This window comes from Morone saxatilis, unplaced genomic scaffold (genome assembly GCF_004916995.1).
Source record: "Morone saxatilis isolate NCDOM2014 unplaced genomic scaffold, NCSU_SB_2.0 Contig23, whole genome shotgun sequence".
NCBI lineage: Eukaryota > Metazoa > Chordata > Actinopteri > Moronidae > Morone > Morone saxatilis.
The window spans coordinates 4,315,370-4,325,924 of record NW_023339796.1 but is presented as its reverse complement, the minus strand read 5'-3'; the positions used below and the strand labels follow the sequence as shown (position 1 = coordinate 4,325,924).

At 39.8% G+C, this 10,555-nt stretch overlaps 1 protein-coding gene across 1 annotated transcript in view; it reads right to left on the bottom strand.

Moving 5' to 3' along the window:
- atp1a2a (ATPase Na+/K+ transporting subunit alpha 2a) overlaps positions 1–10,555 on the bottom strand; it is a 31,777-nt gene that overhangs the window by 8,951 nt on the left and 12,271 nt on the right. The window contains exons 9-15 of the mRNA XM_035670358.1: positions 9,694–9,921; positions 8,567–8,676; positions 6,219–6,353; positions 4,551–4,630; positions 3,566–3,675; positions 2,182–2,357; positions 23–200 (exon numbers count right to left, since the gene is read on the bottom strand). Coding sequence (XP_035526251.1) covers positions 23–200; positions 2,182–2,357; positions 3,566–3,675; positions 4,551–4,630; positions 6,219–6,353; positions 8,567–8,676; positions 9,694–9,921 — 1,017 coding nt within the window. The remainder of the gene's footprint in view (positions 1–22; positions 201–2,181; positions 2,358–3,565; positions 3,676–4,550; positions 4,631–6,218; positions 6,354–8,566; positions 8,677–9,693; positions 9,922–10,555) is intronic.

Sequence of the window (10,555 nt, the reverse complement as noted above, 5' to 3'; positions counted from 1 at the left end):
AAAATGATGGTGAATATCCCACTTCTGTCCTGCAGTGCTGTGGCAATGCATTTTCTGTCATACCTGGGGTTGACCTGGCTGACAGGGATGTTGAGGCGTGCAGCAATGTCTTCCACTGTCTCGTTGCCCTCAGAGATGATGCCCACACCCTTAGCAATGGCCTTCGCTGTGATTGGGTGGTCCCCTGTTACCATGATCACCTGACCAAAGACAAAGGTCCCATAAATCACAGAGCATTATCACATTCAACCCCACTCTATCACATCTGTGTGTCATGTGTCACAGTGTGCTTGAGCTACTGTGCAGTATGGGCCCCTAGTGCCCATAAGTCATACAAATGTGTTGTGTAGTTACACTGGAAAAGAATGGCGCTATTAGGGGTTAAGGGTTCAAATCTGGCAGTATACTCCAACAAAAATCTTCTTTGGTGGGTTCCCAAAGGCAAAATTGTGAAATTGTGACAAAACCCATCAGAGTTAGGGTTTGTGACCAAAAACAAGAGCAGCATATGTCTGTGTTCTGTGGCTGGCTAGTAGAGCGTGCCAAATTACTCATCCTCATTCATCAACCTCTGTACACCTGCAACAGATTAACAATGTTTTATGACTAGTTGCAGGCAGCAGCTAGTTTAACTTTTCAGTACTTAGTTTTAGTGTGAATTACAAGCTCCTTCTTGTCCTGAGGGAGCTTTTCTGACACATATCGTCCATTTTTTTGGTAATCCAAATAGAAGAAACTCAGAGAGGCAGACTTGACTAAAATGCTCTTTTCTTATTTCATCACATAAGAGACAATAGAACATACCTGGGTTTCATTCTCAGTTTCTCCAAAATATCACATCAGACAGAATTTGTCTATGTCTGAGATACTAAAACACTTAATAAAAATAACTATTTCTATTTCTGTGGCCAAAATGGCAAGTAAAAAAACCTTAACTAAAAAAGAAAGTAACATTTTTGGTTCTCGGGTAGGATTTGTGAAAAATGTACATGATTCTGATATAGACAGTCATGTGAGGAAAATGTGCCCATAGTTTGGGTTTATAACATAACTGCATTCATATAAACTGCAAGGGATATCTTATGTTGAATGTTTGGTATATTGCATCTGAACTTGTGTAAAAAGTGAAGCAATAGTTTACATAATTATGTGGAGTAAATCCCAAACACTGTCATAATCTACAGCATGACACAAGCTTAATGAAGTAGCAAGTAAGTAGCAATAAAGACAGAGCACTATATATTGCACTAAAGCCTTTGGACTGATGCTGTCGACAAACCTACAAACATCACATGTAGGTGCAAAGCTCTTGATGAAATGAGTAATTTAGAGTTGATCCCATAATGCCCATTCCTACTAAAACTCCAACTACAGAACTGATTAAATGTCTGATAATATGTGAATCTCACAAAGTCTTCAAATAGTAACATCTTCACTCACTTCTGCCTCTAGTTAATTCTCTAAGCCAATTACAGTATGTCTTTAAAAAAGTAATTATCAAAGGAAGCATGATAACTACTGTACCTGAAATTAAATGTGCAAAATCCTTTTCCCATATTTGTAATACTTCCCCTGCAATGAGAAGTATTCACTCTACTCATTATCCATTTTTATCTCTGCTGGAGTTGTTTAACCTTCCTGTCTTATTACTTTTCTGGAAAAACATCTGATCTGTGTGTATTTGTAGCTGATTAACGTTTAATGAAAATTTGTAATAAATATACTCAATCTGCTTTTTACAAAAAGGAAGCTTTTCTGAAATTGATCTGTGAATCTGCTGAGTTCATCCTGTATCTCCTGTCATTGCTTTTTTATATTTTTTATATCACAAATTAGATTTTGTGATTTCTGAAAGCATTTATACCTGCAAGAGATTAATATAGCCACTGAAGAAACATCAAAACTGTTCACCATGCTTCTGTTATTTTGTCTGGCCTTCTTTTTTAAAGTGTTTGGACTAAATATGGTACCAGCAGCTTCCACTAAGCAATAAAACTTTAGCTATCCATCGATTATCACCCATCAGGGCCCCTTGGAGTGACCGGTTGTCATTTGGACTCAATTTTCTGATTTAAAAAGACATTGACATGCAAATCCCTTCTCTGAAAAGCCAGAAAAATGAAGCCCCAGAAAAGGCTTTTCAGGAACTACAATGCAGGTTAAATGTGTGGAACCAATTACCTTGATACCAGCAGAGCGGCATTTACCCACTGCGTCAGGCACAGCGGCACGCGGTGGATCAATCATGGAGATGAGACCCAGGAAGCAGAGCTGTTCGGTGGGGAAGTTCGGGTCCTCGCTGTCGAAGGTGAATCCTCGAGGGAACTGGGATGAAGACAGATTCAAGTGGCAGAAGCCTGCAAGAGAAGAGGGATCAGTAAGGTGATTGTTCATAACTGACTGAATTGACATCTCAAAGTATACTACAGCTATCGATAAAAAAAAAACATTTTGCTTTGTTGCTTTGACATCAACTGGCAATTTATCTGGCACTTTAAAACACAGACTCTAAGGATGTGTCAAGTCCAAAACATCCAATTAACAATAAGGATGCTCTAGTGTATTTTGCTGTAGATATTTACAGTAAAACTCAACAAAGAAATAATATAAAAATAATATGAAAGAGGTCTGAAGGCTCTCAAAAACCCTATCAAAAAAAAACATTGTCCTCTGGCTGCAATGATCCCTTACCTTACAGTATGCATACAAATCATTTTTAATTTTAGATGTAGATTTGAGGATTGCAGGTCTGAAACACAAATTGAATCAGACACTTTTATTAATTAATGATCCACAGCCCTTGAAATATGTATCTCTTGAATCCCCTATAGAGCAAAGCAAAACAAGATGGGAAACCAGGCTCAGTCTAAAAGTGGAGGAACCTTTCTTTGTCACGAAAAACACCCAACCCATCATCATCATCACCCAAGGCATAACTGAGGTTTAATAATTTACATGATTTCAGGAGTTTCACTCCAAAAATGGCACTATTCCACATTTCACTGTTTGAAAAAGTGACACCTACTCTAACAAAATGATGATAGCACATAATTATTACCTATGGCACTTTTTAAAAGATGCCAGGTAACTTTTTTTCCTTGGTTGTCAAAATGATGACATTTACAGAGTCTGGATGCTAAACACTTTAGAGATATTGGAAGTTGAACTTCAGGGTAATATTTTTTTTTAACCAAAATGTGTCTATGGCATTTTACAAGGAAAAACATTATTTCAGTTCCTTTAGTGCAGTGTTTGACCTGAATTAAATTACCAGTCTATTACCAGCTCATAATCCATACAATATTACATACTAAATTCACACTATAGAACCCATATCTCTACATTTTCATGTGCCAATTGTAATTTAAGCTTTAATTCCATGTCAGTCTAAGACTGCAGTGCCAAAATCATCTTCTATGTATACACTGCTGTAATAAAAGCATTTAACACCTAATGGCTGAACGACCCTGTTTACCAATGAGATTAGGTGAGTGTCGTGTCCAACTGCCTCTCCATGCTTCCTATTCCCAAACAGGCTGACAATAGCTGGTGCCATAAATCATACCAAGTACTCTCTCTCCCAGTCCTCCCAGCTCCATGTAGGCATTCTGGAAAGCGTCTCTCCAGCTTTCATCAAGCGCATGCTCCTGGCCATGGATCATAATGGTACTGCACCTGTGAAACATTTATTAATAATACTTTCATAGGTACTGAACTGTTAATAATAACATAATCTCTACCTGCATAGCAAACGTGTTGACAAACTGCTGTGAAACAACAGGCGCAAACTAAATCTAAAAATCAATCTGTAATGAGCTCTAGGTAAAAAAAAACAGCACCTCACCCACATATCATGAATATACACTAACAAAGATGCACAACAAATCCACAAATCCACTGAAAGGACCAAAACCACCAAAGTGTTAATGTACTTCCTGATTTCCCTCTCCTGGCTGTGGCACTCAGCCCCAAACCCATTAGTTCCTACTGAAACAGATCACAAATATATCTAGTTTAATTGTTTCTTAAAAACAAAACAGCTGGGGGACTGTAGTTTTTCTATCATTCCAACAAGGACTAAACTGTGAATTTGTTGAGGATTATTTTCACCGGTGGATTAATACACATTTGCTGCTCTAGTGAGTAATTATGGCAGCAGGGCAGTGTGTGTGGGATTGACCTAAAATAAACTACAGTGCCCATGTTCACGGTGATGAAAGAACATGTCAACAGAGCAACAGTGTGGTTCACTGCCTTTTTATATTTTCAATGCTGGTACATGGCACTGTGGAATAAGATGTACCAAGTTTCAGATACAGACAATGCTTTCTAGATAGGTTACTGTGATCAATTCAAAGTCGGTTTTAGTCGTTTCAGGAGATTTGTGAACAATAAAAAAAAAACATATAGAACATTGTCAGCCTTTAGGGAGAATGTATTTTTCTCTACGTTCCTGGAAAAGAAGCAATACGTAAATGAAAAACAAGAAAAAAAAATTGTGCTACCTTACTAGAGAAGACACATAATCAATGCGTTATTGATTAACCTACCTGTCCAAGATTCTCTCTGGCGCTCCCTTCATGACCAGAATATGACCAGAGGGATTTGCCTCCACTTCATGGACAGAGAGCTTGACAAAAGGGGGGAGGAGGATAGGAAGACTGGTGAGACCAGAATATGACAGGATTTATTTCGAAACAAAATGCAACATTTAGTTTATTGATGGTTATTTCTTGCTGGTGTAAATTTCGTCTTTGTTACAGTAAGAAAAAGGCTCAAGACGGACGTGCTCAACAATGAATTTCACGTTCGTGCAAGCAATCATTTTTGGGGACGTGGATGTCATATTTTTTTCCAAATGGTTTGGAATAAAAGCCTTATCAAAGTTGACTTGACTGAGTGCACATTCTAAGTCATATGTATTCCCTATGTTGAAGGAGCATTCATTCACACTCTCAAATGTATTCTGGTGGTGTTAGACCTTGCATTACCGCTTCCCCTACACAAACACACATACAAGCACAGACACACACACACCCACACACACTACCCAAGGTAATTTGTATCTGAGTCACAGCATATCTAATCTCAGAAAACCAGAGCAAAATTGCTTTTTTTTTCTCCCCCCCTCAACACAGACGTTCCTATTTTAAGTCAGGGAACAGGTGCACAAAATACATGCAGGAAGTCCTTTGTTTGCTCCAACATCACTGTTGTGTTATTCATACACTGGTTCAAATCTCCAGACAGGATGGGAAAGACTGGGTGTGGGAAGCAGAAACATTCCCCCTGCCATAATTGCTGTGGTGCCCTTGAGCAAGGTGGTAAAGCACGATGTGATAACTTTTTCATAGTTCAATATTAACTTTTAATTTTTGCCACGGTTGTTGACTCCTACAGGATGTAACAAAGCATGCAGCTTAACATAAAACCCTTGGGTAGTGCCTGTTGGAGCCTATAGTGTAGAAGAAAAACAGCTAAAATTTTAGTACCACCCAGGATGATGATGATGATGATGATGATGATGATGATGATGATAATGATGATGTAGCAGCACAAAACCCCACTTGCCTAACCCCACCCGAACCTTGCTGAGCTTTTGAGCCAGTTCAAATAAAAGGGATTTCTGTCCATTGAAAGGTAGCAACAGAGCCTCTTCTGATCAGCCAAAACCAACCAGTTTGTAATCTACATTTATCCTTCTATCATAAATAACACACACCGCAACACTGCAACAGCTACTCTGTGACTCACAGTGTTGTGTTTGTGGCCTGTTTGTCGGGCAGCTTCCAAGTATAAATGTGTGCAGCGGTATGAATGTAAAGCAGGGTGCCGTTGTAAAAGAGCATGCATGTTCAGGCTTCCTTCCGCAGATGGAGAAAGGTTAAAAATGAATATGCATGATTCACTCAGATTTCCAAGTATTGGAAATGCATCTTTTAAAATATATATATATATATATATATATATATATAATATATATATGTTGACAGTTTAAAGCAAAACAAAAATCACAAATACATTTAAATGTAAAAGTTTTAAAAATATAGCATTTAAAATTGCAGTCTTTAAATATTTAAGTATTTGTCATTTTAAAAGATTGGATAAAATGTGGACTGTGAATTAAGTCATGAATAGTCTATAAATGGGTTTTTGGATTCTGTAGACTGTAGACTTGCATCAGCATTGCTTATGATGATGCAATATTCATCCCATACCTGGTACTTGTTGGTGGAGTTGAAGGGGATCTCTGTCACTTTGGGGTTTCTGGCTCTCATGTCACGAACACTCCCACAACACAGCTCAATGCATTTCAACAGAGCTGACTCTGATGCGTCCCCCGCTGTCTCCCTCTGGGGAAACACACACAGCCGCACATTAGCACAGTCACTCACATATGCATATTGAGGAATGAGTGTTGTCTGTCTCACTGCCTGTGTTTATCACACTGTGGTGGAAGGGAGCTTTAACTGATTAAAGTGGTACCTGAGAGGACTTCCTTTACTCCCATTATGGTTCTCATTAATGATGCAGGTAGCCAAGTATAATCTGCATTACAGAGACATATAATCTGATCACAACATTGTTTTTAAAGATTAAAAAAATTTTTAATGTAAAAGTAATGAAACTGAAGAATATCATTTCATTAAAACAGCTCATTTTCTTCTGGAAAGATATAGCTGAAAAATCAGCCATGTGCGCCGCTTGCAAGGTATCTTAAGGGCATTTTCTAAGGATATGGATGTAAAAGGCCCTGGATTTGAAGAGTTCACATCATGTTGGAAATATATTGTTGGAGGAACACATTGCCTATTGGCAATAATCAATAACAAAGTGGTTGCTAAGGTTGTAGCTAACAAGTAAATTCACGCTTGTAAAAATGTAAACTTACATAGTTATAATAATTAGAGGAAAGGCCCGTGAAGTTGAGCACGTATAGACTTCTTCCACATGTAGACATCCACACATTAAATTAAACACACACACACACACACATACAAAATAGATGCTAAGGAGGCCTTTGCGAGGCTCAGAATTGAATTATCCCATTTGGATGCACATTGCTCGATATTTGTTTTTGTGTTTTTTGTAGGTTTATTTGCTTCAGCTATTGTGACAGAGTTGCTTGAATCATTTAAGAGAAAATTCTCCTCTGATAACCTGTAAAATCCCCCTCGATAAAAATTCATGCAGTGCAATTCATCCCGCTCTTGGAGCCAATTTATTAAAATCCATGCTGAACTGATTGACCTGGCGCCCGATATACCAATGGGGGCCGAACCAATACAAGAGATTTCTCTTTGTTCCTGTTTATTCATTCATGAACAGCCGCAAAACAAGGACACACGCTCCGTGAGATTTGTCCTTGTTTGTGCCTTTTCATGAATGAATAACTAGACCAAGGAAATTCCATTTCTCTGTTTTTAAGAGTGCAGATGGGGACTTGTAATGGTAGTAGAGCCTGGGCCTTGACTGCTGAGTTTGAGTGCTGCAGGAGATATGGCTGTTACTTAAAGCAGGGAGGAAGCCTGGGCACCTCGAGGAGCAGAGAGGCTGCAGTGGCAGGGTCGGCTCCCACCGGAGTCAAGAAGCTGTAATCCCGGTCGCTGAGAGCCACACAGAGAATTTCTTCAGGTCAATGTAGCACAGGTTGTAGGATAGCGGTTGGTAGAACACTGGGATATTATTGACTTACCTACCCAGCAGTGTGTGTGTTTGTGTATCAGTGTGGGGGAGTTATTTCCAGGGGTGCATTGGATTATCCTCTGTGAGCGTCTGTTTATGTGTGAGAGGGAGGCTGAGCATGTAAGTTAGTGTGTGTACTGCACCTGTGTCAAGTGGTATTGACAAATTATTTTTATGGGTTGTTTTTTTTCCCAGTGGATACACCAGTAGATTGAAATGTTGCTTACATCAATACTTGATAATACTCGAAAATGATAATCTGGATAATGATAATTTTACTTCTACTGTTGAATTTAAATACATGTTGCTGCTAATGTTGATGTTGACTTTTAGTTTGCTGTACTTTAAGCTAAAGGATAAGACTAAAACCAACAATGAGTGCCACATTAAGTGTTAAGGTTTGGCTCTTTTGTGTTTGTAATTGGTTTTCGGACAATAGTGGAGCCTCATATGGCTCATGGATTAATGAGCTGTGGCATCAAAGATAATACTAAAAAAAAAAAAAAAGAGAATAACATGTTTTAAGTCAAATTAAGTGCAGTTTTGCTACTTTACTAAATGATGTTAACACGTCTTCCACCACTGCTTATTTCTGATGTTGTTAACTTCACCCTACTGGCAAAAATCCTGTGTTATGAATAATGTGCATGCATTATTTGATCCTAATCTAAAAAGACCTGCTCATAACAGATTAAACTAAACCTGTTATAACTCATTGTTTTAGAGAGCAGAGATAATTCACGAGACAGAATTTTCAAACCAAATTTCACGGACAAATTTCCCCCCTGGTGGACAAAAAAGATATATTCTATTCTATTCTATTAATGCAAATGTTTAGAAAGCTGCTGTTGTAGTGTCTGTGTGTGGTGGAGCTTTATACCATCACAATGGGAAAGTTCTCCTGTCCGGCTTTGAAATCAGCTCTGTTGCACAGGCCGGCCACGTGAGACAGAGCAGTCCAAGTAGCAGAGGTCTTGTCAAAACCGAAACCTGAGAGAATAGCAGAGGAAGCTGTGTTAGACTTTTTTTTTATAAGCAGAGCTCATGCAGTATTTATGCTACTGATTTAACTCTCGGTTCACCGAGTAGCACTGGATATTGTAGCCAAATAACAGAGGTCAGTAAGTTGAGCAATCATTATTTCCTTGACAATTCCCCCGGTCTGAAAAATGGCATTTATTTTTCACAAGAACGTCTCGAAAAATAAAAGCTGTTTGGATCAGAATTTCATCTCTCCCACCCAATCGAACTGAAAATGACCCTCACTCTTGCTACCGGCTCCCACATTCATTTTTCATTTTAGCCGGAGACTCTCCAGAGTGGTCACTGTCACTGTTATTGTGAAAACAGAATGTGATAGTGTCATGCACCATATAGTACACTGGCACACTGTGGCCGGAGTTGTTGTACTTGACAAAGGGGAGAGTGCATAAGGCTCAAAAACCTGCAACAGCTGCAAAAATAGTCTGTACTCCTGAAAAATGAACACACCATTTTTTTTCTCTCTTGCACTGTTTCAGCTGTACAGCCTTTGTCAGCACTGCTGGCCATTCATTGCACAATCGTCTGACTCAATACTCATTGGTATGCAAAGAACACCTGTTCTGTTTTTTTCTTTTCTTTCTTCCAAACCTTTTGGTTTTTGCTAAAAGCTTCTTTGAAATTTGGCTCAATTTGTCGCTGTCTTGTTAGGAGACAGCAATCCGATTGGTTCCGCAGCAGCAGCCTTGCCGGAGAACTCTGGGAAAAGACACGTTTGTAGTTGAGGGTTGTGCCGCCCACTGCATACCGCTGCTCAATTAATCCAAGCGGTAGTGTGAACAGCAATGTTGGTTGGCGGCGTGAACATTGGACAGATGAATTTCAGCAGGTGGTCACCCTCCCTCTCTGCATTCCCTCACACTCCCTATCTCCCCTTTATATCTCTCCCTCTTTCCTCGAAGCTCATTTTCTCTTCTCCTCCTCCTCCTTTTATTTTTTCCCCTCTCTCTCTCTCTTACTGTCTACCAGTCTGGTCCTCGGTGGTGTCAGCCTCGTGGATCTGGTTGTCGAACCACATGTGGGCCACGGTCATGCGGTTCTGGGTCAGCGTGCCCGTCTTGTCGGAGCAGATGGTGGAGGTGGAGCCGAGAGTCTCTACGGCCTCCAGGTTCTTCACCAGACAGTTCTTCTTGGCCATTCGTTTGGCAGTGAGAGTCAGACACACCTGGGAGGACAACGGGAGGTGAGGGGGAGAGAAAGGGGTGTGGGAGGGGGGGTGAAGGAGGGAGGGAGAACGAGGAGAGGCGACGATGGATGATTGTTAGTCGACGAGGGGAGCGAGCATGTGTACGCACTGGTGCATTCAAGTGTTTGTGCATGTGAAACCATGCGTGGTCCAGGTGCCTTACAGCGAATGAGTGTGTTGGTGTGTGTGCACGTGTGTGTGTGTATGTGTGTCTGTGGTTGGCTGGTTAACAGCAGGTGCACAGGAACATAAAAATACGATGAATAGACACATTCCATATGTTGTAGGAGACACATCAACACACATTAATTCAAGCTGACCACGTTACTCAAATAGCAACAAATGCAGCAAACAAACATTTTCACACCCAAGTCATGGAGTGTTTAAAGCAAAAGCAACTAAAGAAACCAGTCACTGGAAGTTAATTTATTTTCTGGGACCAGTGAAATGTCGACTGGCATCCAACTCAGCTCACACTTTGTTTATTGTTGCAGAAAAAGTTAGATGCAGTTCAACATTTGAGCTCCTTCAACAGTCAATAATAAATCACCTCCTTTGCTGTGTAGCATCATTAGAGCTACAGCTAACATTCACTGAGGGTAAATTATAGTTAGGAAGAGTACAGGTGTAACTAATAACATT